This window comes from Corvus moneduloides, chromosome 4, assembly GCF_009650955.1.
Source record: "Corvus moneduloides isolate bCorMon1 chromosome 4, bCorMon1.pri, whole genome shotgun sequence".
NCBI lineage: Eukaryota > Metazoa > Chordata > Aves > Passeriformes > Corvidae > Corvus > Corvus moneduloides.
The window spans coordinates 65,443,354-65,470,917 of record NC_045479.1 but is presented as its reverse complement, the minus strand read 5'-3'; the positions used below and the strand labels follow the sequence as shown (position 1 = coordinate 65,470,917).

The 27,564-nt window shown below is 37.0% G+C and overlaps 1 protein-coding gene across 1 annotated transcript in view; it reads left to right on the top strand.

The window, feature by feature from the left end:
• Window positions 1–27,564, top strand: part of PCLO (piccolo presynaptic cytomatrix protein) — a 327,932-nt gene that overhangs the window by 225,665 nt on the left and 74,703 nt on the right. Inside the window, 6 exon segments of the mRNA XM_032107596.1 lie at window positions 16,279–16,387; window positions 16,997–17,064; window positions 19,589–19,800; window positions 24,727–24,777; window positions 25,649–25,779; window positions 27,402–27,428. Coding sequence (XP_031963487.1) covers window positions 16,279–16,387; window positions 16,997–17,064; window positions 19,589–19,800; window positions 24,727–24,777; window positions 25,649–25,779; window positions 27,402–27,428 — 598 coding nt within the window.

Below are 27,564 nucleotides of genomic sequence, written 5' to 3'. Positions count from 1 at the left end.
TAAACTCTTTGAACTGTTTCTAATTTAAAAAATAATAATTTGTTGCCTGAAATAATGCTTGAAAATTAGGAAGGTGTGCTGTGGGTTTTTTTCCTGTACAGATCCTACAATGTCTGAGGAAAAAATCATTGAAATCTGTATTATTTCTCCTTGATTGTAAGGGAGTCCCTCAGATCCTAAATAGGCATAATAGAACAGTTTGATATCTCTCTAAATACAACAGTAAGTGGAATTCTATTAAGATCTTCAGGTTTTATGGTCCATTTGAAAACTTATGAAATTACCTTGTAGGTACATTAGTATGCTCTAGGCAACTTTTCAAACACTTTTTTTTAGGTACTTAAATATTATCAGTTCTGAAAAAACTTAATTAGTTGTGATTTGAGTGGTTGGGGGGGATCTAATTGGTTAGAAAATGCAAGACAGTTACATTTAACTCAGTAGGACTGCAATAATCTTGGTAGTATACCTATCTCCTCTTGGTATTGGAGGTCAGATTTCATGAATGATAAGTGGTAGATCGAGCATTTTTAGGTCAGCATGTACTGACATTTTCTTTCACAGAATCAAACTAGAATGTAAAATGTAAAACACTTGAAGGCAAAGAGATTTCAGACAGCCAACCTTGGTGTCTGGCAGGTAGCAGCTACATTCTCCAGGGTCTGAGTTTTTCTTAAGCCTCTGAAAGGACTCAGCACCTGTGAAGTGGTTCACACTGCATTTGAAATATGTAGAACATGTCCAAGTCATCATATATATGGTGTAGCTGATCCTAACTGCTTTTATGTGAAAATGCAGTGGTTCAATACCTGTCAAGGGAAAAAGAAACCTCAGCTGGGGGCCTTTCCCAGCACAGATGATGAGTTGCTCAGATACTTCTGCTTCTAAGGAGAGCTGTGTTTGAAATGATGCTGCTTACTACTGAATTTCATTAAAAACAAGTGGTTGGGACCATTTTGTTTTTACTTGGATCTTGATTTCTGATTTTCAGCTGATCCATCTTCCAAATTATAAAGCCAAAATTATTATTTAGTCTGGTATTTCAGGTACTTTCTGGGAAAGCTGTCTTAATAGAATGCAGAAATGCAACATGGTTACTTTTTCTTGATCTCTTGTACATTTTTCCCTGGCATTACTGCACATGTTCCTGTTGTTCCCCAAACCATCTAGTTATGAAACAGGAGTTTTCTTAAGAATTATTTCCAATGAAACCACAAAATGCTCCAGTTATAGTACTGTGATTCTTATTCCCACTGATTTTTTTTTGTTTGATGTATTACATTGACTTTAACAAAAGTGATTGTTCATTGGTGCATTCCTATGTCACAAACCTTTTATGTTTAGTAAGCACCTTATTCCTATGTTTATAGCATGTTAATCTTTCTTCTCTTTGGATGTGGGCGCTGTCAGTCCAAAATAAAATGTGCAGAAGGACTCTATACTTTCATTTAGATCTTAAATTGGATTTTAACTATTTGAGTAATAGTAAGATATTCCCACCTTCACATGGAAAAGGTGGGTAAAAAGTGTTTGCCTTCTGATGCTATGGAAGTAAAGAAAAAAATAATTTGCAATTTTGGTGAAGTTTGTGAAAAGATACAGAATAATGAGTCTACAGCTCTATGTCAACTTCTGAATGCCAAGAAGAGTTCTACTGACCATCCACTTACCTATGTAATATTATTCATATACCTATGAATTTTGGCTGTAAGGGACCTTTCCCTGGGGACTAATTGCTGCCAAACCAAAAGGGCATGCTAATAACCAAGAAGTATTAAATCTTAAAAAGTCCCTAAGGCCTTAAAGATGAGATGCATCTTACACTCATCAAACTAAATCTCACTATCAAGCAGGTAATTTGATGGAAAAGAACAATCATCCTGTAGTAGTGCTTGTACTAGAGTGGTTCCTTAGTCTTTGGAAGAGTAAAGGATTTTCTGTTGCCTTGGTTTGTTTTTCTTTCCTTTTAAATAAATTTAAATAAATTTATTCCTTAAAGGCCAGTAAGGACAGGGTAGAGACACAGTGATGTACATCTACAAAAAGAAACTCAAAGACAGGGAAGAGATTTGGAATCTTTTTGCTTGCTCATACCTTTCTATATCTTTTTGCTCCCTTCCCAACAGCTCATGTCAGGAGGAAGCATGTCTGGCATAGCCTTTAAAGATACCCAGACAAGCAGGGTTAGTTCTGGTACTGCCCACAAGCTCCGTTCTATGAGGGTTCAACTTTCCGAGGGAATTCCTCTTTCTGAGCACTTCTCATCAGAGCCAGAAGACTGCTAACAACTGCTGTATTGCACAGCAGCACCCAAGTTGCCTTAGCCCAGGCCTGTGAATTTGTACACTGCTTATGTGCAATCAGACTGCGTTATAAATGCACAATAAATATGGGAAAGCCCTGTGTTGGAAGTTTAGGCTGCATGTCATGGCAGGCACAAGGTGAAAAAGAACAGGCAGGAGGTAAAAAAGGCATTAGGATGATCTGCTTAGTACTAGAACAGAGGAAACCAGTGTGGTGAAAAACAAACTCCCATGTTCATAGTTTATATTCATGATATATGTTCAATATTAGAATCTATTTTCATGGGACAGATGAGTGCCATTTACCTGCCCACGTGCAATGACAGGGCCATTTACAGGTGCTGACCAGTCACCCCAATGAATAGAAGGTTTCATTATTTCTTAGTTACTAGATAATGTGCTTAACAGCACCCCATGAAATTAACCTTTAAGATGACAGTAAAAGGAAATGAGTCATTCCAGGCAATGCTCATCATGGTGTGAGCTCTACGCTTGCTAAATGAGTTCTGTCATAGTGTGGGTGAAGTGGAATCAATCCATATAATTCATACATTTGCTGCTCATGCAGACAGCTTTGGAACTGCTAAGTAGAAATAAGCATTGACTTACGTCTAACTAAAGCGAAGTTATGTATTACTTTAACTGATTATACTTTTCAGATGGGTCTGAAGTAACTCAATAGAATGAACTGAGAGTTCCTGAGATGTGTGTGAAAGAAAGGATAAAAGGAATCCAAATTCTAGGAAAGTACTTTCATGACTGGTGTTAGTGGGGAAGTAGAAACAGTTTTAGTCTTAGACAGTACTAAAGAAAGAAAAGATAAATCTTTCATCATCTTATTCACAGACCACTGTAGTATTCTTAGAAATATCAGCCTATCTCAGTGATAGTAATACCTCTGCAATTCACACAGTAGAAGCTGACTGGTTAGTTGCAAGGCAGGAGCTTTCTTCTGATTAAATAGCTGTAGAGTGCATGAGACAAGAAAAACACTTCCCCCCGTTTTGGAGGAAGTGAAGATCCAAAGAAGGAACTGAAAATACCTTCAAGCATGACAGTGATCCTTGTTGAGTATGATGCACACAGGCTGGTAGATATGATAAAAACAGCTTTACAGCAGATGAGCATGAAGCACACACATCTGTATCTGGATGAATACCCTTCAGTGGTACACATGGATGGGCTGCAATGCCACCTCAGAGGTTCTGTCTCCGAATGGGGACCAGCTGGGAGAGCATCTGACAGCAACAGCAGATAAATGCTGCTCTGTTGCCTACAGTTTCCATAGATATGGAAAAATTTGGTGCCACCTAATGGACAACCCCCAGCTCCTGAATTTTGAATGTGTTTTGCAGAAATGCTTTTGTAAGGCATCTAAAAAGGCATCTACCTATATTTACTAATGCTTCACACGAAGTATTTCTCATTCAGTATCCTTAATCACATATCGTTGGATGTAATATGCATTGTTTAAAGGTGAAGGCTTAATAAGCCCCATGGGTAATACAAAGATTTCTGTATTTGCTGGCTTTAAATTTATGAACTGGGGTCATCTCACAGCTTCCTCAATTGCAGCAATATAGTACCACATAAAACTAAATTATTGCACCTAAGTGTTCTGATCTGTTTACGGGTGAAATTTAACTAGCTATTCTGTCAAAGTCACATAAATTATTCTAGACCATACTTAAGCAAGTTTACTGCTACAGCTGCATGGACATAGCCATCTCTTTCAGTAGAAATCATGACTATGTCAACAAAATATTTAGCCCAAGGGGTTTATATCAGTAAGTGTACACTTGCAGAGTATGTTAGCAAAAAGGAGTTGGACTATGCCACCATTATTACAATGACTGTCATAAAGAGCAAGACTGCTCATTATTATTCCTGTGATGCCTCTTCCTGGTCTTAAAATCAACAGTCAAACACGGTTAGAAGGGAAAAAGGGATATTACCTTGGTATTTATTTGAAGGATCCTTAGGTGCATTACATCCAGGTCGAATACACGTCCATGCACACCGCAGTGCACACCCACAAAAGATCTGGTACAACATTATAGGTTTTACTAATTAGCATATCTATCAAAAATTCCCCAATGAGAGGCTTGAATGAGCCCCTCTCCCCAAGGAACCTCTCCCTGGATGGTTCTATCTTGGTTTACAGAATGTGTTCTGGAGAGGACCTTGGGGTCTGGGGCACACTGATCCCTAACTACAAAGCTTCTAAGATGTTTGGTCTCCTTGCTGAATGAACAAGTCCAAGAATGTAGGCAAAAGCACTAAGAATACAGAAGTTGTAAGAAGGTATAACAGGGGTATAAAAGAAAAAAGCAAAAAATCTTCATGGCATCACCTGAAAAAGCTGTTAGTGATCACTTGATTGCATGTCATGTACTTCAGGAAGCAAAACAGGCAAGAAAACATAAGAGTATCTCTGTTTGATCAGATGAACGACCAGATACCATAAATTAAACGTATCTGTCTGTGATATCTGTATAGATGTATGCATGTATGTGTATATATGTTTATATATGTTGCAAGATGCAATATCTCCTCTTGCTTGTTTGAGCCTGCCCTCCCAGTAGCATCATCTCTAGCCAGAATGTGAGCATCAGTATTGGAATTGCAATTTGAACATTATGTTCCATTCTCAGCTGTCACTGAATTCAGTGGTACAAGTAAAATCATGGTCAGTTTGATGAATTTCAGTTCGTAAAGGTACATGCTTTGAAGAGATGCATCTCTGAAAGAAATCCATTTTCCATCTGCAGTTTACATTTATAGATTGTCAGGATGCATTATGGGTTTGGTTATTTTCATTAACCTGTGAATAGAGATACAGTAGGATTAGGAGTGTTCCTGAAGGCTTTCAAACAAAGGACAAAGAAGGAAAATAAAATTGGAAATTGTATTTCTATTGCTTTCATTCACTGGAATGAACTGGAGAAAAGGGATTGGACTTTTTATTGTTTTCTTTAAAATTTATTGTGTATGTTTTGAGGTCAGCTTGGATGGGGCTTTGAGCAACCTGGACTAGTGGAAGGTGTCCCTGCTCATGGCAGGGAGGTGGGAACTAGGTTATCTTTAAGGTCCCTTCCAACCCAAACCATTCTATGATATTATGATTCAATGATTCAATACAGTATTTATTATCATATATTTAAAAAAAAATCCAATCAGGTGAATCCGTTTCTTACTTTTAGAGAAAATAATTATTAGTTTTGGTGAAGATAAAGAAATGCCTTTGAAATGGGATGAGTTCATAGGCAATTTAGCAATTCCTTGGATACTTTTCACCAAAGGAGAATTGTTCAAAGACTTTCTTCTCTAAAGGATATTATATCATTTGTGATTCACTCTTTTATTGTATTCAGTATGTTTGGGGGATTTGCAGTTTCAGTTGGCATTTTTTATTTCTCACATATGTTTTTTCCTTATTTTTACCTATTGTTGCATAACTCATTCAGAATGTTTCACATATGCAGTTTCTCAGCTTTGAGTGGAGGTCCTTTTACTTAAATTTTCTGTGGAATAAAGAAAATATGTAATTTTTATTCTGTTAAATAAAACAGCTATTTATCAGCTATTTTTCCTCCTTTCGCCTGGGAAAGAATATTTAGTTGTTTGATGTAAAAAAAGCAGAGATGATTGTTTTACTCTCTTACATTGTTTGACACTAATAATTTTAATATTTGACACCTGGGAAAAAGACTCATACATGTTCAATATCTTTGGTGAAATGAAAGAAGTCTTGAAAGATTAAGCAGTGAAGTGATCAAACTCCTTTGTTCTTGTTGCCCTGTAATATACATTCGATCTTGAGTCTACAGATGAAATGTCAGTTTAACATTTATATTTGGCAGTTTAAAAAATAATGCTTGATAGATCACTTGGGCATATTTTTGAGGGAGAATAAGCTGTTGCAATACCAGGTGAAGTTAAGGTGAGGATGCAGTGCTGAGAATTTGGTAAGAGTTCGGTGTTTAAATATGATTTTGATGTGTAACTAAAACACCCAAGTTTGAAGAAATAGGGGCAGAGTTTGTCTTATGGCCAGTGTGTAGTTGCTAAGTGGAGACTGTGGAAGCATCAGAGTAGACAGGCTTATTGCTGCAGTTGTTACGGGACAAGGGGTTGCCTGTATGGGCAGCAGTTTCTGGTTGCTGTGCAGCAAGAGGAACAGTGGGTCAAGTACCTGCACCACACCATTGTCACAGAGCACTCAGGCAGGGGACACATCCTTCCAGCACCTTTCCTACCTGCACCTGCCACAGTTCCATCAAACCTAACTCTCATCTTTTGATCTATCTCAAAACCATAAACCACGTCTTGTAGGCTGTCTTATTCTTTATGAGTTTCAAGGTACTCTGTTGCTTCAGCAGAAAAGCTCCTATGTGCCTTCAGGAGGCTTGAAAGGGAGCCCTGAACTGCCAGCCCTGTCCCTCTTTTTCTGGCCATCATCTGCAAGCAGGACCTTGCAGGGCCTTCTTGTGGTTGCTGTCATGCTTGGAGTAACAGCAAGTTCTTCCATGAAGAAACTGCTTTCCCCGGAGGGGCACAAATTGTATTTCTACAACTATAGCTATCAGTAAAGGAATGTAGTATCATAAGTTTGATTTGCTTGTCTTCCTGATGCTAACACAGTGAATTCAGAACATTAATTGTGATCGTGGGAAACACAAATACACAGGGACTGGCTGGGAAGAGATCATTTGTTTTAGTGTAGATAATGAGAAGAAATAGCAGCTGCTGTTAATCAGTATGCCTGTGAGTATTCATAGCAGTTGATTAGGTGTGTAGCTGCCAGATAATCACCATCCAATCTTGCATGTACAGAATAGTAATTGTGCATTCAAATTTCTTTTAAAAAACCCTACAGAGAATGACAAAACTATGGGTGTAATCCTGCATCATTTATTTGCAATGCTATTTCGTCATGCACGAATTCTACATTTATTACAATGGACTTATTTGTGAGAATAATGCTACTTCTTTGATCAAGTACTGCAGATCAAATTTGTATACAGAGATGTTAATAAAAAAAACTCAGCTGACAGTAAGAAGTATGTTGAAGATGTGTAAACATCAGCAGAAATTTATTCTAAGGTAGTGAGAATATTAATGATTTTAAAATAATTTAATTTGAAATGAAATTTAAATATTTTATATTATTATTTTTAAGACTATTTTAGTTGCATATCGTGGACCATTCTCACTGGGATGTATGGCCATTCTCACAGTCATTGCAGGGGCTCACTTTCCTTTCTCTGATTCGTGTTGCAGTTCTATAAGTGTGGTTTTACCCTGGTAGGCAGCTACGCCTCACTCAGCCTCTCTCTCACTCCCCTGCAGTGAGGTGGGAAGAGATCACTCTATCACTTCAAAACCAGTACAGCCAGTTGAACTGCAGGCTTAAATACGACCATGCACTACTGTTCAGCCCTAGATTGGTTAGATCTCTCTGATTCTACTCATAAAATCTACTCACAAACCAAATTTAACCAGATCAGAATTTTTTGATTCTTAGTTCCTAACTCAGGTTGTGTCAAGACAGTGCTTGAGCTTCCAGGAAAGGCTACTTTGGTATCTCCAATCTTGGATGAGTTGAGCAGCCTTAGCACCATGAGGGAAGATTTTTTTGCTCTGAACCCAGCACTGAAATTTGACTATCATTTATGTCGCTAATCAGATGTTCCTAAAAATGGGGTTTGTGCCTACTTTTATCACTAAACTTGGAAGAACAAGTAATTATTGGAAACTGAAATCCTGCAGTTTTTCAACTTTCTGTCAAAATGACAGTTCTAACAGGTAACTATGAGTGTCTCTCATTCTTCTAGCACATATGGAACCTGTACTTCTTAAAGCTGAATAATCCTATCATTTATCACTAAGTTCTGTTATGAATGAATTATAGGGATACAAAAGTTGGGGTTAATACCCAACACTTAATATTTCACAAGTACTATCTCCTACAAGTCTATTGTTAGTAAGAGTTCAGATGCACTTAGCTTTACTAATAGCATTTATCACTTGGACATCCCAAAGTTAATCTACAATAACATTATCTTTCCACTGTCCCTTTTTAACACATAAACTGAGGCACAGAGACTAATTGGTGTGCTTTTGCTGCTCACCTGGCTGGTTGCAGCAGAAGCAGAACTAACAGCTCAGTCTCTGATGGTGCCCCATTAATCACCTTCAGCTGAGGTTCGCTATCTTTCAGTTCCTTCCTCTCATTGATAAGGTACAGCTGCCTGTTTGCTAAATTGAGAGAAAAAAAGTGCCTTTCAGTTTCTAGGACAGATTTATCACTTTAGATGACAAAGGAGGGAATCAATACACGTATTTTTAAGTGTCTGAAAAGTAAATATCTTACCTCAACTTGTATTATGGGCTCTTTTTCTAACCATAAGTGAGGGGAGGCTACCTGAGGAACGTGATTCATCTCATTCCAAATAGGTGTCAGTTGAGATGAGCCATCCTCAGAGGAACCTGCCTCTCTTCATTCATTAGCTACTCAAAATTCCTAGACAACTACTGAGGCAAGACTCTTACTGTTTTACAGCCAAAAATTGGTACATTGACTCTAAGCCCAAAAGAAAGCAAAACCAAAGCAGCTGTATGCATGTGTGCATGACAGTTCCTCCCTGCAGACATACATACTGCTTTCCATGCTCTTTTCTTTATTGTTCTAAATCTGTTCAAAATTAGATGAAAAAGAAAAAAAAATATTTTATGCATTTTCACTTGTGGTTGAGATTATCGTCTGTTGAAACCAGCCAATAATCAAACAAGTTTTTTCCACATACTTTCTACAGCTATGGACACGTATGTATCAGGAATTTGTACAAGCATCCAGTTAGCTTCTACAAGAGAAGCATAAAAAATGTTCATTGAAATAAAGTCATTCAAATGACTGAAGAATTTAGGTCAACTTGAATTAGAACACAAACATGTTGATTCCAAGACATTATCATGGATTTACCTTACGTTATATTATGAAGAGCATAATTAAAAAAAAAAAAAACCAAAAACTTTTCTTAAAAGGAGAATTATATGTATTATATGAAAAATAGGTACATACAGGAGATGAGAACCACGTAGCACTGGCCAGAAATTTGTATTCACTTTCCTTAGTTTTCAGGTTAGATGACTCTCACAAATGAGATAATAGTGAGTAAATTCTACTTTATATTTGAGTACTCACATAGTGTCAGAACTGTAAAAGTTACTCCCAGGGTACAGAGGATGATTATCGACAGAGTGACTCCTATTAGAACATATCAAGTAAGGATCTCAGTCTATTCCAAGTGACAGACTGGCATTTTAAGGTCTTCAGCCATTCTCATTAAAACTTGACTTTTTGCTTGAACAGTGGTGTTTGCTTACTGTGAGTCACAAAAACTTTCTGTTCTTGTTTCTATATGACCTTAAGTAGCATTGCCATGTGATGCATAGCTATGGCCTTTGCTCATTCCTAGCATGCTTTCAGTATTTAAGTTATCCTAATAATTCCGTTCTTTTCTGAATTGGCCGCTGTAGTCCCTTAGTGGTGACATTGCTGGAGACCAGCCAGGATTTCATCAAGTAAGGGTTTGACCCCCAGATCTGTGTGAGGAGAGCCTTTTCAAGAAGCCCCAAGAGAGTCAGCATGTTGGGAGTAAAAGAGCAACTTTTCTTTGGCATTAGTTCTTTCTCTGTTGTACTTTCCAAATATACCCATTCTCTCCCAAGCACCAGGATGTGCATATGCAAGTGGAATGTCCAGAGAGCAAGGAATGCCAACCCATGAGTCTACTTCTCACCCTCTGGCTTTGTAAGTTGATAACTGTGTGATGGTCTTAGAGATGTGCTTTTTGCACACTTTCAGAAGCTGATAGTTATCTTTTGTTTCTCTACCTCATCCCTGTGAGTCACTGGAAAATGTTTCTGGGTTACTCTCTGTCCTTTTTTCCTTATCTCAGGGGTCTGTCCTGTTCTTTATCTTCCTGCCAGTCTTTTTATGGTTTCAGGCTACACTTTGATTTAATCAGGGTTTTGCTAAAGTATGGTTCTGCCTTGTCTTTCTTAAGCTACCTTTCCTTACTGAGCAAATGTCCTGAGAAACCACATTTTAATGAGTTAGGATCTTGATGACATGCTAACCTATGTGCCATGAATCACTCTTTTCTTCCAGCACAGTTCTTCTGGGAGTCCTACATACATAAATTCCCACTCATATTTCATTCATAGAATCATAGAATATAATCGTAGAATATGCTGAGCTGGAAGGGACCCAGAAGGATCATCGAGCCCAGTGCTTGCCCCTGTACAGGGCAGTCCAAAGAATCACATGTGCCTGAGAGCCTTGTCCAGGTGCTCCTGGAAATCTTGGTGCTGTGACCACTTCCACGAGGACCCTGTTCCTTTTCCTAATATCCAACCTAACCTCCCCTGACAGAGCTTCATGCCATTCCCTCGAGTCCTATCACTGGTCACCAGAGAGAAGATATCAGTACGTGCCCCTCTACTTCCCTTGTGAGGAAGTGATAGACCATGATAATTGCTCCTCTCAGTCACCTCTTCTGTAGGCAGAACAAAACAAGTACCCTCAGACTCCCAAGACTATTGAAAAATCTTTGAGAGAGGTGTTGTGATGACAAATGAACAGCCTTTATATAGACTTTGTTTGACATGTTAGCTGTCATAATTCATATTCGTAGGCAGAACAGAAGCTAACTAATAAAGAGAAAGTGACTCTTCAGACATACACTGTAACTTCCACACGAACTGTTTGTTTGCACCTCATGTCTTGTGATTCTTGCCCCTGCAAAGGAAAATTTCAAACCCAAATATCACTTCATTTACAGATGTAACTGTAAGAGAAGTTAGACTAACAGAACTGCATTTGTGTAAAGAAGAATAAATTATTCCTTAAAAAGGGAAATTGAAAAAAACCTCACTGAATTCTGAATACACAAATATAAATATAGAGTGCAGGCAGGGATATAGTAGTCTAAATTCATATCTGGCATTAAACTCTCATGAAAATAATGGTTGTAGTTATTTACCATTCATGAAGGAGACAGCAAAGAGAAATTCTGCAGCTTCTTTGTTCACTGAGCTGGATTCACTTTAGGTGAATCTTAAGGTCACTTGGAATGAACAGACTTTTTTCATTCTACCATATACTATTGCATGATTTTTTTAAAAAATATGAATTCATAGTAAACTGCATTTAAAAGTAGAGGGGGTTTTGTGAACACAGCCTAATAATGAAATGTTTAAGACTTTCAGCTCAAATACAGCATTTTACAGGAAGCTCATTTCACTGGCAAGATTATTATAATCTCTTATATGATGTTACTGAAAACAAAGTAAATACACTTTGCTCTATAGCTTCAGTGAACACTATGCTGCAAAAAACCGTTTCTTTTTCTCAAACACTGAATAATTACAATGCACTGCAACATTTTGTTCAGCATAGTATAACTGATCATCTGTCTGCAACTGATGTAAACTAATCTTTGAGGATATAGTAATGGTGAAAGCACTATAAACTTGCCATTTATATCATATGTATTTTCATAAACGGGAACTGTAAGCTTAATTTAATTTGCCAAGAACTTCAATTAGGTCACACAAATACAAGCAGATCATCACTTGTTGCTCTAGCATAGTTCAGACTGAAGGGTAATCTATAGAATCATGTGCCAACATATATAAATCTGAAGGCAGTGGTGGGCTGCCAAGAGAATGCCAAGTACACCTCAAATACAAGATTGATTTGCTCTGGCTGTATTTTTATAAATGCCATTTTATAGTAGTGTAGCAGCCATGAGGCATAGGAGGGTACATTATATCATTTCCACTCAATGAACAATATATCCATTTTTAAGAATCATGTATGTTGTCTATATAATAATTATTGCAATAAGTGGAAAATATTCAGCCTGAGTGTGAATGATGAATAGGAGAGGAAGTTAAGGTGTCTACAAAAAATAACGAGTTTTGGTGGGATTCATGCCTGGCAGTTTGGGGAAATATATTAACTCATTGACTTTCATCAACCTATTTTGAACAATCAAAAAGGTTTAGAAATAAAAGAAAAATAACTGGAGAGCATAGATGATAAAGTAATTTAGTGCTGAATGTCAGACTGCAAGTTTATATTGTTTCTCCTTGTTCTGAGTGCACATTTAACTTTTATAGCACTTTCTGGGATTTCAAAGTAATGTTGCTGAATTTTAATTCTTATATGATATAGAAAGATACTAATATTCACATTTTACTGATTGAAGTTGTTAGTCTAGAGACCAATTTCATTTTCCTCTGTGAGCGTTAGATCATTGAAAAATGCAATTCAAACTGACGTGTTTATTATGCATAAGAATAAAAAATACGAACCATGAAGAAGCAGAAGAACCTCAGCTATCTGTGGGTATAACTGTGGTGAAACCAAAATCGGAGGCTCTACTCCAAGATTGCAATATGTAGATATTTTTAAATTCCAGTAGGACAGCAATTCTGAGACTCTAAAAAAAATGGAAAAATAATAGGTTTTATACACAAGTATAGTTGGAAATAATTACAAACTCTTAGTGACACAGCAAATAACAGTTTTTCCACTTAGGTGCCTTGGGTATACTGAATAAGGGAGGCTGCAGTATAATAGTGTATTCAAAGTGACTGAGATTAACTTTATGGTTAACATTATGTTACAAAGGGGAATAAAATTCGAGATGTTCAGTGGTTTGGTTTAGTATTTCTGTATTTGAATCAACTGTGTCAAGACTCATATTTAGAAAAATCAAATCCTTGGATGATTTTCAGTTTCCTTTCAGTTTCAACTTTAATCATGCAGCTAGCTTATGTCTGAAAGATGAGTCTGAAGAGGAGTGAAAATATCAGAAATCATGTAAGATGGGTGAAAACTGAGATAAATATTGTGCCTTCCAGTTGACCGCAACTCTAATGCAAAGACCTATTCTATCTGCATATTTAATAATTTGTTTTGTGCTGTTTTGTCAATAGGAATGTTACATATACAACCACATTCAGTTTAACAGTACAGCTTTATCACCCGGGTGATGGAGTGAAGGATATATTTATTGAGATTGTGGGAGCTGATATTGCTATAAATAAGCTGTTGCTCACCCAATAAAATAATAATAAAAGAAAGATGATCGAAGAAATTATGTATTTGATTATCAGGGTAATTACTTCCTCAGTCAGCAGAGTTGCCATGGAGCAATGCAAGTTTTCTCATCTCCCTGGGTTTTTTTTTTTGTTTTTTCCCACTAAACTGGTTATTTGAAGCTAGAAACTTTTGGAAATGTGATTATCATGGCCTGACAACCAGTGGGAGAATGTGATTCGTTTTAGGAAAAAAATTTTCGCAAGTGTCTTGTGATCTCTCAGTATTTTTTTTTCCTTCTTGTTAATTAGACTTGCATTTCTTCTGAAGATTTTATTTGCAACATTACCTTTTTTTTTTTTTTTAAACAAAATGTGTATAGCAGTTACATGTTGAAAAAAGAGGAATCAGCTTCTTGCCTACATTTTTTTTTCTTAAACCCCAGGGCTTTCAGTCTGATCATTTAAGTCCTGTTTAAATTGCTTGATTTTAAACATTCATGGATCCACAAGGCACACAATAAAAAGAAAATACCCCTATATTGACAGGTTAAATGGATCTCTGTGTGAGCCAAGGCTGTTGAAATTCCATTTCCTTTCAAGTTGTTGCTTTGTTCATGTGCTTGTGGCCTTTCTGACCAAGTGAGTAAGTGCAGTGCTCTTGCACACACTGTCGAAACTTTCACCAGTGGAAATCAGACTTTGTTTCCAAATCCTGGCACTGCAGTGGTACTCAGCTAAGCTCTTCCTGCTAGTCTTTTTAATTTATGTGACTTGTTGATGATGGCCTTACTGGTCCCTTGGTGAATTTTCTTCTGAAGCCATGGAAGCAGGTTGTGATATGTGATAAACCCAAGACAGGAGCTCACAGTATTTTGTCAATAAAGCTTTTTTTTTTTTTTTTTTTTTTTTTAAATAGAAGGATGCTCTCTCAAATATCTAAATATATAAACTTTTTTTCTTGTTCCTTGTCAATACAAGTCGAAGTGGTCGTTTTTCTTGTCTTAATCATGAGGTTCATACTGTCATACATAACATCCTATATGCCATGATTACCATTACGAGGGCACACATTGAAAAAAACCAAAAATAACTTCAGTTCCTTCCTTTCTAGAAGCCTATAGGCCAAGCCCATGCTGTTATATTTGTATGACTGAAAATCAGGGGGAAATGAATTTGCTCCTAATTACTGTTGATTTATTCCAGAGGAACTGAGCTGAAAATCAGATCTGCTTTAACAAGCAAAAGCAAAATCATGTTTTTGAATCATGACTGGTAAATGAAAGGGGCTAAATTTTAGGAAAATTCAAATCTATTTTGACATTAGGCAGCTGGCTTTACTGGCTTCTGAGCATCACTTTTTAGTCATTCTGCATAGTTTATTTTTCTGTAAACTTCTACAAACAAAATGATAAATTCTGGCTGACAACAGTTATGAGTAATTCTGATATTTCAACTCCTAATTCATGGAATCCTATGGATAATTTGGGAATATAAATTTGTATATTTATTTCTCATAATCTTTCATTGTCAAATAATTTAATCTGTTTTATTCCATGAAAAATTTTCATTATATTTTATTTAGCATCATGCTTTTCTATGAGTTTATCTCCACATTTTTCTTTATTATTTTTCCCATTTGTTATATGCAACAGCACAGGATTTTGACATTAAAATATGACCCAGGTGAAGACTTGGTTTTATCTGTGTAAGTGGTAGCAAGCTAAGTGTTTGTGGTTTTCTTTGCTGTGTGAGTGATATGGTTTCAGACATTTTGTAATGCATTGCTTTTAGTGGACTATAAAGAATTCAGTATCTTGTCCCATTAAGCAATTTTTTCCCACTACAGCCAGAGGCTTGGATTTTGACATTTGTTCATCGGTGAGAAGTTAATCTGTTTGGAGTCATCCTTATGACTAATTAATTCAAGATATGAACCCATTTCTCAGAACCTCAGATCTGTAAGACCCAGATATGAATCTAGAGTTTGCTTTGTGTAAGCATTTCACCTTAACCAAAAGATTTCTCATCAGAATATACCTCACATGATTTATAGAGGGATTGACTCTACAAATACTGAGCATAAAACTTCCTTATACAGATACACTGAACTGTACTGAGACTCCTGACTCAGTCCTGGGACACTTGGAAGACACAGCAGATTAGTTCAGTATTCAGTATTTTTCAGCCTAATTATTATAGTTCTGTTTATGTCCTCCACAATGAAGTATGTTCATCTGTTTCATCAATTTTTTATGAGAAAAGATATGGAAGAAAAATTTCAACCTGAATATTACCACGCTGATGTTTGAAATGCGGAGGCACATTTTTTTCATTAAAATCAGTTAGTCCAACAGCCTTCACTTTTTTGTATTTTTGTAAGTGACAAAGTAAAGAAAATGTATTTGAATTATCTAATCGCATTCGCAAATTAATTCCATTCTTAACAGCAATTTGTCACTGTAAGAAACAGTTATCTTCCAAGACCATGGCTGGCCAGGAAATGTCTGATATATAGAATGTTTTGGTTTATTGCTATGCTGGTAGGTGTGCATGTTTTTGATATTGGAAAAATTTTTCAATATCATGCAATACAGACTGTGGAGAGTGCATGTATACTTTGAATCAAAGAGAATAATCTCCTGTGATGTTTCAGCAGGTAAGTTATAGCTGAAGGGACAATAACATTCAGCAGTCTAATCTGTGTGAAGTGAAAGGGCTTTGCTAATGTCTTGTGTCATTTAACCAACATTCACTGAACGTCACATCAAATTGTCTTGTAAAAGCAAGGCAAGAAAGATATAGCTGATGCCTATGTCAAAATCTGAGCCCTTGACCTCTTGCTGTTTTGCCTTCTTAGGAATGCAAGTGCTGGAATGGAATGGCATCCCCTTGACTGGGAAAACTTATGAAGAGGTCCAGAGCATTATTATTCAGCAGAGTGGGGAAGCAGAAATATGTGTAAGACTGTGAGTTTTTCCCCATCTTTCTGTTTCCATTTCTTTTTGGCTTTTCATGGCTTTTTTTAAATTTTTTTATTTTAATTTACGGTTGTTAAGGTGGAACCTTTGTTAGCACAAAGCATCAATGTAATAATAAGCAAGAGTTCACTGTGGATGTGGGAGATCTGTTTGTTCTGTTTTTCTCTTAAAGTCAGAGGGAGAGATAAACTGAATCAGATGCCAGTAATTATGCTTTTATAAACAATGATAACTCCATTTTCAGGCCACAATCTCCTCTCATTGACAAACTTAGAGTTCACTGAATTTACCAGTGTTAGAAAAAGAAGCTAATTTAGTAATAACTTGACTTTTAGTGAAAACTGTATCTCTTAGATGAAATTCATTTAAGCATCATGAGAAATGCATACTTGCATTAAATCCATTAAAGATTTCACCTTAAAAGAAGCTTTTCTTCTCAGCTCTTTAACAGCATTGCAAATATATATCAGCTAAGAAGGGACCATGCTTGGGAGCTGCTTTCTGTCATGAACCACTATTCATTTACCTACTTAATATAATAATGAGGGTATGAGGAAAGAGTTTCTTTTGTCTCAGGCTTCTTATTGCTTTCTTTAGGGACCTGAACATGCTCTCGGACTCTGAGAATCCCCAGCACCTGGAGCTGCATGAGCCAATAAGGACAGGTGAGAGACAAGATGATGCTTTGATATTGTAGGACTAGGTAGCAACTGAATTTGGGTGTGATATCAGCTGGTATGTTAGCATTGCAAGCTCTGGTGTTACATCCCAAATATTGCCATGGGTAGAAAGGGGACCACGCCTTATATAAAAAGGCAAGATGGTGGGATCAAGTGCACCTTTAATGAATTTGCAGACAACACCAATTTGGGCAGGAGTGTTGATCTGTTGGAGGGTAGGAAGGCTCTGCAGAGGAATCTGGACAGGCTGGATTGATGGGCCAAGGCCAACTGCATGTGATTCATCAAGGCAAAATGTCAGGTCCTATGCCTGGGTCACAAGAACCCCAGGCAGCCCTACAGGCTGGGTGCAGAGTGAAAGCTGCCCAGAGGAAAAGTACCTGTGGGTGCTGGGTACTGTAAACTTTACAAGTGATATATTGTTGTCCTTCTTCCCTCTGTTGCCCCTAAAGTTTACTTTGCCCAGTCCCTGGGTTTGCACCTGTGTCAGTAACTGGCCAGTGAGTTGCTGGTGTCCCTGGGGCCTCAGCTGCCATCCTGTGTCCAAACCTTGCAGCACTCTGCTGTCACCTCAGGCCTCTGCTCCTATAAACTGCATTATTAATCTGGAGTCATAAATACTTCAGTCTGCACAGTGCAATTACAGCTGTGCCTTTCTGTATCAAAATAATTAAGAATGGGCACTATACCACACCGCTATACAAGGTGAAGTGTAACTCAGACAAATTAAGGTCATAGCTCTCCAGTCATTAGACAATTGCTGTTGCAGCCAGACAGGCTAAAACAAAGCTCCCAGCAAACTGCAGAAAGTCCAAAGAACACACAAGTCCTAAGGCCTGTGTTTGTAGAACCATAGAATTGTCAGTGTTGGAAAAGACCTTGATGAAAATACCTGTTAGCTTAATACAAGGTTTGTGGCCTGCTATAAGTGATAAAAAACCAGTATTTACTGGATATAGGGATGCAATAGCAAGGAGTCAGTTTTGTTATGCGGGTTCTAAGATGGCAGTGCTTTTGGGTGGATTTCCTGCTGTTCAATCAATACCACAACTGCAGGCTTCAGTCACTGTATCAGTCATATCTAATCTAACTTTGAATCAACATCCACAATTTTACCTAGTAATGCAGATTAAAAGATTGCTTCACTCACCGTTTCATGGGTCCATTCTGAGTTCCATGGTTTTGTGGCAGCTCTTTCATCAATCACTATCGAAATTATCTGGACTGAATCCTCAATTTTCTGACCACATAAAAATTCCTAGCTATTAATATACTTACCATCAAGCTACCTTCCGTTGAAAATTGATGTTTTTGATAATAATTGAAAGCAAAGACTAAGTCTGACAGAACTTTGAAGCTGAGCTACCCACAATTTTTTAATTTGTGAGCCGATCAAAACCGCCAAAAACATTCAAAGATACTGAAATCAGTTTTGGAAAGGACAAAAACTAGGATAAACAATTTTTTTATTAATGAGGAAAACTAAAAATGAGAAGGAACAGAAGTAAGAGAAAATTGCTCCATTCTTGCAGGCATGCTTCCTCCTAGTCTGGAAATCTTGTGGTTTCTAAGTTGGAACAATTGTAGAGTTTCTCTGGCTGTCAAGTCTTTCTTGCCATTACCTCTGAGGTTTGGCAGACTGTTGGTGCTTTAGAAAGGAAAAATCTCCATTTTCTTGAAGGAAAAACGTATTAGAGCCAAGCAGGCAGGATAAGGATAAAGTCTTGTTTCAAACCTCTCATACTTCTGAGAACCTGGGAATCAAGCTGTGCCTAGTATCCTTTTAACTCTATTCCATCTAGCATATATGAAACTTACTTGACATTTTTCTGTGTTAAATAGAAATTGCTATCTCCAAAGGGTAAATTGCTCCCACTCATTCCTGGGCAGCAGGGAGGGCAATCAGACTCCTGCCACAGATGCCTCACACAGGTGTGAGTAATAAGGAAAGATGAATCAGGGCTTTTAGCCTTCATTTGTTTACATTTTTTCTTCTTTGATTAATTTGTGTTCCTAAAGTTTTGAGGATTTTTCTCTTTATTTTTGTATAAATTATCTCAGGAGCAGTTCTGTTCAATGTCCAGCTGATTAAAAAAAAAAAAATTAAAATGAGATTTAAACTTTTACAAGAAAGTTCAGATACTTGGTAAAACCGGACCAGTTTCAAACAATGGATGATAGCACAGGCCAGTCTTTAAAACTGTAATTTGCTCCAGTTTGATTCAACATGATCCACAAAGCCTGTTTTTCTTCACCTAGAGGTACCTTCTCAGAAAGCTTTTTAGATAAGGAGCACTGGTAAGTAGCACTAGCACAGAAAGATTGGAATTGGGATGTCAATATTGTGGGAGGGATGTCTATTTTTTATAGGATGCCTTTTGCATCTTCAAAGTATGCAGGCAGATGACATGATAATTTGTAAAGATTCTTATGCTGTCCCTGTACCATGGCAAGATGGATTTGGATGTGCTGGCAGTTATCAATACAAAGCTCTCTTGCTTTAATCCAGTAGATAAAGCGAAGTCCCCAGGGGTTGATCCCAAGCAACTGGCTGCAGAGCTCCAAAAGGTTTCTCTACAGCAGTCACCTCTGGTTGCTTCTTCAGGAGTGGAAAAGGGATCTCATGTCCACTCTGGAACCACTTCTGCCACCTCCAGTGCTGTTCCTAGCCCTGGTCAGCCTGGTTCTCCCTCAGTGAGCAAAAAACGGCACAGCAGCAAGGTAAGAAACTCCCAAGTTATGGAGCAAGAGCATTTTGATGACAGGAAGAGACTGCCTGTTTACCTTCTTCAGTGTGGCAAGGAATCACAGCACATCTTGGCAAACCCATTTCATGGATAACGATGAATATTACTGTTAAGATGTTGAATTTGGACACAAGGAAAGATTATGTGATTTTTTCCAAGGTCATAAGAGATTGGTTCTTCTCTGAAAATATATTTTTGAACTTAATATTATTTTTTTTAAACAAAATAACTGCCCTTTCCAGCCTTTGTTACTCTTGCTTTTTAAGTGCATCCTACATGGTGATGAGGTACTATTTCCATTAAAGAAGCTGTTAGTACTAAAACCATAATTTCCCTCTCTATACTAAACTACTGCTTAAAGTGCTACAAGGTTTGAATAATCATAGCAATAGTAAGTAAGTCTCTGAAAGCCTAGGAAAGACTGAAAACAAAATTTACCATTAAAATGTGTTTTGTCACTAGCTAATTCCTCTGAACTTGCCAAGCATAATTTCTTATTTTCTCTGCTACATCCTGTCCATTCCTCAGCTGAAGTTCTTTCTCCTTGTGCATCCACACACCTGAAAAGGGAAGAGTGGGAATTTAGTAGCATCTTTTCACAGTTGAAACTGAAAACTAGAGCATAAAGTAATCTGTCACATTTTTGCATTTTGTGTCAAAAAAGTGAAAATCAATAAATCAATGCTGTGAAGACTGCATTTCCTGAAGCAATTTGCGAGAGTGCTGCTTGCTATCCTGAATATCCAGCTTTTCACACACTTACAATGCTTCACATTGCAAAGTGCTTTCTAAACATTTATTACTCTGCACCTTTATTCCTTTTTGGGACTGTCAGGTTCCTACTGTGTTAGAGTTGTGTTTGTATTTTTGTGCTGTTGGAACTATGCCTGTGATGTGAATGCATGAGTTAGGTACTGCACAAAACAGAACCAGCAAATGGTGCCTGCTCATTTCAGACAGCTCTTCCATATGCCAACATAACTTTCATGTGAGAGGAAACACAAAAATCATTTTCATCCAGAAATTTAGTACAAACTGGGAAGATATTTATTGATCAGTTTGGTTTGGATAGTAATTCTGTCTTGCCACAATGCCCATAGACTTTCTACAAACTAATTCAGGTCTGTGATGCACAAGTTAAATCCATATGCCAATATTTACTGGGCCTAACTTCAGGGATCTGGCAGAATTGCTTAGTCCATAGGTCAATAGTTAAATTCACTACAGCATAAATTTATATCAAATATAAATACACATTTATATATGAACTAGTTTGCTATGTGCATGATTTTTGCCACTGAGAATAATACTTTTCTGAAGTACAGTTCATGACACGGGGTGAAACCTGCCATTACAGTGCAGGCACTGCATGCAGAGAGCAGGGCTCTTAGTGCACATGCCACCATCTACACTGAAACCCCTTTCATTTGGTGAGATGAATCACACTCCTAAATTCACAGTGTATGGAGATCTATAAATCTTTGCTGTGCAGTGTATCCTGGAGAGGTGCCCCTCTCTGTCCACATGAGGAGACTGGGTTCCCAGCTTTGGCACCGTAGTAGATCACCTAAAGTTAGATGCATAAATTTAATTTCCTGCTTCACAAAGGATTTAGGATTCTTTTATGAAAAGAATCAGCTGGAGGCTTATAAAGATGAAACAAAAAATTATTAGAACTAATGCCTTTATGTAGGAGATGCAAAAGTCAGAACTAGTCAGGTAAATATTTAAAATATTCTTTGCTTATTTCTGAAAATCATGTTGAAAGGCATTTCTTTCATAACAAACATAGCTCCTGTTGACTTGTATAGTTTCTGTTCATTGACTGCAGGCCAAGTTTATAATAGTGTCGAGCTCTGTTAGAAGAGAAAGCTCATCCTTTCTGGAACTGCTCTTTGCCTTGGGCTGACAGCATTTCTAGGCAGGCTGCAGCCCTGCCAAAGTATCGTGACAGAATAAATATCCAAACTGCCTAGATTTTGTTTTTGCAACTGTTTTTATTTTTAGCAATTTTTTTAAGCTTTTTGTACAGAATATGCACTCTAGAAATATTGTAGTAGTCTCTGTCATGTTCTGCAGTGCAAATTTTCTCATATTTAATGTTACTACAGGAAGTGATAGTGCATAGCATCAAAGCCTGGCATTAACAAGTTTCACCTCATGGCCGTGACAACCTGCTTGAGCAGGTGTGATGGCATTACAAAGCACCATCTCTTACACAGGGTCTGTGAGTGCGTGCAGGGAGTATCAAAAGAAATAAGACTGAAATTAGAATAGCCATCACACAGCTTTGGAAGCCTTGAGCTGACAATATCTCATGCAGACCTGTTTCTTTTGTAGTGTAAACATGTGATCATTCTGTGGTGCAGATTACATCCAGGATATGAATGACCTATAGAAACGTTTAATATGAAGAATGGATTGCTTTTTTTTCTAAATCCTCAGATCCTTTAGCTCCTAAAAAAATCACCTGTGAAATACTTTTCCCTCTTTGCAAATGAATCCTCACTGAAGCTGTGATAAAGAAAGATACTTATTTGAATCTCTGCTTCTCAGTATGGAACCAGCTTCAAAGTTGGCCCAGCTCTGAGCTGGGGATTAGACCAGATGGCCTTGAGAGGTCTCTTTCAGCCTAAATTATCCATGTTTCTTTAAAATATATGGGTAATTCTTCATGATCAGTTTTAGATCCACTGACATCAGAGAAAACAAAGTATTTAATACATTGAATCACAGTCTTGTAAATGATGCAGAGATTCAACAATGATATAGAAATATAAAGTGCACATTTATTTTTACAGACTCCACTTTACAAACTCCACCTTAACCACCTTTGGAAGTCTCAATACAAATTCATCATGCCCATTCCCTTCTCTGTGAACTCCTCCTACATTATCCATACTAATACATTCTGTATAACATGACATTTGGAGTGAACAAACTCATTATTCTTGCTATTCCAACTCATGAAAAATGAGAACATTTAGACTACCTGGCAGTGATTTTGTAGCCACAGCACAGCTAGCTTCATGTTATTTTTGGTGTTGTCAATATTGTCAGTGCTAGTACAGCCTGAGGTCAGAACTATTAAGTATAATAAAATCTATTTGTAGAGGTAAAGTATGAGAAATATAAGCCTTTTATGTCCTACTTTGAAAGATTGCATGATGCTCAGGTAGCTCCCTGTCTTTGGCAAAAGGAGTGAACTTCACTCTCTGAATAGTCTGTCAAGGACCTAAAAAGTTCTAGGAGTACTTTTTTATCAACCTAAAATTTCATTTCAGATTCAGAGCATTTTATAGATTATTAGATGACTTATTTTAGCTTTTGGATGGATTAAGCTTCTTTAAAAGCATTGTCAGGTACCAAGAAAAGCTGGTTATAAAATTTTTCATGAGAATTATTTTTTGGATGCAAATGCATTTACAGAAAAATCAAGTTTGGTTTAGTTTTGGGTGTTTTTTCTGTTAAGGCTTGTGCTCATAAAGAAGCACATCTGGAAGGCAAGGTAAAGCAGTAAACCAAACAATAATAAGGAAACACAAGACAGGAAATATATGCATATAGCAGGCAGATTTGTGCTATTTTTCTCCTGTGTTTTTATTGTGATAGTGTTTAGGTGGGATTTTTCTGGATAGTTCTGGTCTGTAGATCTGACTGATTGAGAGGATGTTTCTTCAACATAAACCTGAAAAGGGTAGTGCATCATCTTACCTTCATGCTGTGGTGCAGGAGATGTGGGCACTTCATTGCCTAATTTAAAGCAGTTGATGTCCAACAGCCTAAGAAAGCCTCTAAGGGTTTTCCTGGAGTGTAGGGCAGCACAATGATGCTTGAAGAGGCAGATGGGTTTTACTCTTCTGAGAAAGTGATAGAAATATAAATTACATGGAATAATGTCAGGCACCTGCTCACATCTGGAGGAATAGAAAAAGATGGCTTCCAGACCAGTCTCCAGAGAACAGTAAGTTTCTCCTTGTTTTTGTCCTCTGTTTTCTGCTGCATCAACCAAGAAAGCATATATAGAGAGAATGCAAGAAATATTCAAATCCTACTACTGAAACAGAGCTTTCTTGCTTGACTGATGGCTTGCAGATGGAGGTTGGTCCAGAGTGGCTCAAGGCCACCAGCATTTAACAGAACAGCATATTCTTGTGAGTCCAGGATTCTAATCAAGTGGTGATATTATTTTCTACCGACAAACAGGAGAAAAGAAAAAGGGCAGAGAGGAACATTAGGGATTTTATTGCTTTTTATCAAAAACCTAGAAAAGTTTAATGATAAAGAACAGAGGAAAGCAAGGGCAGAAAATTTAATTTTTGTGTCACAGAAAGTGTGGGGAGGAATTTGAAGAAGTGTCGTAGCTTGAACTGATTATCAGAAAACACAGAATAAAGCAAAAGACATTATATGAGATGGCTTACAATTGTGTAATCCACTTATACACATCACCTAGTTTTAGTACCATTATTTCCACTCTTTCTACCCACTTTCACCTAAACTCAGTTTAAATTTGAGTAACTTTTGCCTCTCTCTGCCTTTCTCATATTGACAGAAATATATAGCTGTGTTTTACTTGACACAGTCTTTTCTTTCTCTTGGCAGCATTCATGTTTGTTAGACAGGGTTAATGCTATATGTTTTTTTCTCCCTATGCCTCCTTGTGTGACCAGTCTGCTCAGACTGTAAAGATTTGGTGTTCAAGTTGTTTGATTCTGTACCTGCATAAACGCTGATCAAAATGGCTGGGCTGGACTTTAAGTGCTGTTGAAATACATAACCATTAGTTTTGACTATAACAACTGGAGACAGTTTTTAAAAATTTGTGGCAATACAGCAGTATAAACCACACCTGTTAAAAAAGTTAACTTTGAACATCTATGTGTTTTTAATCTGGCAGCCTACAGAAACTACAAAGTCTGCTTCCCATCCAATCACTGGAGAAATACAGGTAAATATGTCATTTTTGCTGTGTAAATTGTTGATACTGGCTGTGTTTTACTGTGGAATAAGTTTGCAGAAAACCATCTCCATCAACTGATTTCTTATTCAGCTCCAATCCCATAAGATGTCACTAATGTAAGATAGTGCTTGATTTTTGCACCCGTCTTTAATGTTGGCTTGTGAAGTACAACCAGAAGAATGGAAAATGCTGCTGTTCCCAAAAGGACTAAAAGGATATTGAAATTCATCCTAATCCTTAATATTTCACCACTTATTGTGCTTTTCTTTAGTAATTTCAAGTCTGTTTACATTGAAGCAAGAATCGCTGTGGGTTTCTTATAGTGCAGTGTATTTATTTCCATGCCATGCCAAGTTTATGGTTATCCCTTATGTAAATTGACTTTAGCCTTTTAAAACATTGGAACAGAGAACAGCAGAATGAAGCCTAATTTACCACAGATATCTGGGGTTTTTTTGCTCTTTGATTAACCCCTCTCTTCTATATTAGTACTAAGTGTCTTTCCACAGTGTTATAGCATCCTTGTCAGACTTGGCCTCCAGGTAGATAGGATGTGAGTAATTATCACTCAATAAACTGGCTATTGTTCAGAATAATATCAAGGGTTCAAATTTCCTTTCCTTTTTCTTGATTGAAATAGATCAATATGGGTGTTTCCCTTTTTTTCTTTTTCAAGGTCCAGTGTGATGATCTAGCATCTCATTCTAGTCAAGAGAGAGACAGAAACTTCTAAAATGTGTTCATTTCCAGAGGACATAGAGGTCTAAAGCTCATTTTGTTCAAAGGGTTTAGGAGATATTGAATCACTTAGAAAGTAAAAGTAACAAATAATCCTACCATGTTTTAATGTATTCACTAGCTTCAAATCAACTATGACAAACACCTTGGCAACCTTATCATCCACATCCTTCAGGCAAGAAACCTTGCTCCCAGAGACAACAATGGCTATTCGGACCCCTTTGTTAAAGTTTATCTTCTTCCAGGGAGAGGGTAAGTGTAGGACAAATTTTAACCTGAACTTCCTTTTAGTTTAGCTTTGCTACTTTTCATTATTAAATAGAACTAAGAGTTATTGCTATAGAAAATCCAGGTGCAACACCAGGAAAAATGGTAGATTTTTAACAGAGTCAGATCCTATTCCCAGGACAATGTACATACTTTGGTAGTGACCTTAGGAACTTTATAATCATTCCTGTAGATTCACTTTTCTTTTTTTCGTGTTTCCTTTTAAAAATTATAATACATGTAAAGGTATTTAATATAACAACAGACTCAATGGAAATGCACTAAATAGATGCAATACTTTCTGTAATCTAGAAAGCTGCATGTTAAGTTTAGCATGGAATGGTTGCTTCAGCTCAAGACAATCTGAATTTAGGATAGATTTGCAAACAGGCAGAATTAAAGTACCTGAGATAAATTTAAGGCTGCAGTATAATACAAAAGCCAAGAAATACTGGTCAGAAAAAATCTCTCCATATGAGTTTTATGGGGTTTTTTTTAAGAGTGAAGATATGGTTTTAGAAATATCACTAATTTTGTATCGAATGACTATACAAGTCACTAATCACTTTTTCACAGATCATTGATGTCTTTGACTCTGTAATTACAAATAGCTCATTAGTACTTCTATTAAAAGATATGTTTCTGTATCAGCAATACTATATGCAATTTTTTAGCCTAATGTTACAGAATGTCATATGTATATGGAGAATATATAAGGATATGTAATACATGGTTATAATAGTCCTGCTGTCTTCAATGACACAATAGATATATCTAAAATTAAGCTTATGGATCAGACTGTATCTTGCAAAGACAAATTCCTGCAAACTTCCCTGCTTGTGTAATCATACCAATACTAAAAGACTCTTAGGCTAGAGCAATGCAAATAAAAATCTCTATTTCTGTTCTGCTCAAAGTAACAGGAAAGTGGATGTTCAGGTCACAGTTCAGCATTTGGTGTATAGTCAAGCACCACTAAATACACGAGTGGTACAAATAAAGCCACACATTTTCTTTTGTGGCTTGCTAATTCCAGATATGCAGTATTCAATATTGTTCAGTAGCACTGGGCCCAAAACTATTACTGAATGTAAGGGGAACAGGTGCTAAAGCTTGAGAGGTTTTTAAATGCACCTAAGGCTTTTGTAAAATGCTTGTCAAATCAATCTTAGTGGGAATTTTGCAGGTACATTCACTGATACAGAAATAAGACTTTGAACTAAAGGCAGGTTCACCCTATAAAGTATCAGTTTAAACTTGTTGCCAAATTATGAAGAATTGGATTTTAGTTTTGTTTGGGTTTATTATATTAAAACAAGCTGCTGCTACAGTTTTGCATGTAACTTGGGCCTTTAGAGAATAATGAAAACGAAGAACTTCTTAAAAGTCCCAAATTTTTTTCTGAAAGTAGAAACTTGGGTTGCTACTGAATAATTTTTATTTGTAGTTCAGTCCATGCTAGACTTCTTATTCTTCCTAATGCCTCTATTTCCTTTGATTCTGATATTAGAAACTACCCATTATTCATGTTTTCTTTCATCTCTGTTCTCATTTTCTCTTACACTGCTTCCTCTGTGTTCCTAACTCTGTAAATTCTGGATATGCAGACAAGTCATGGTTGTCCAAAATGCCAGGTAGAGTGTATTATCTTCCAACTTTATACTCTAATTTTTGTATGCATGGATGAGACAATGAGCCTGTGCATTGAACTGCAGATTTCTCTTGAGTTCTGATGGCATGAAACTGTGGTATGGTTTTGCTTTACATTTT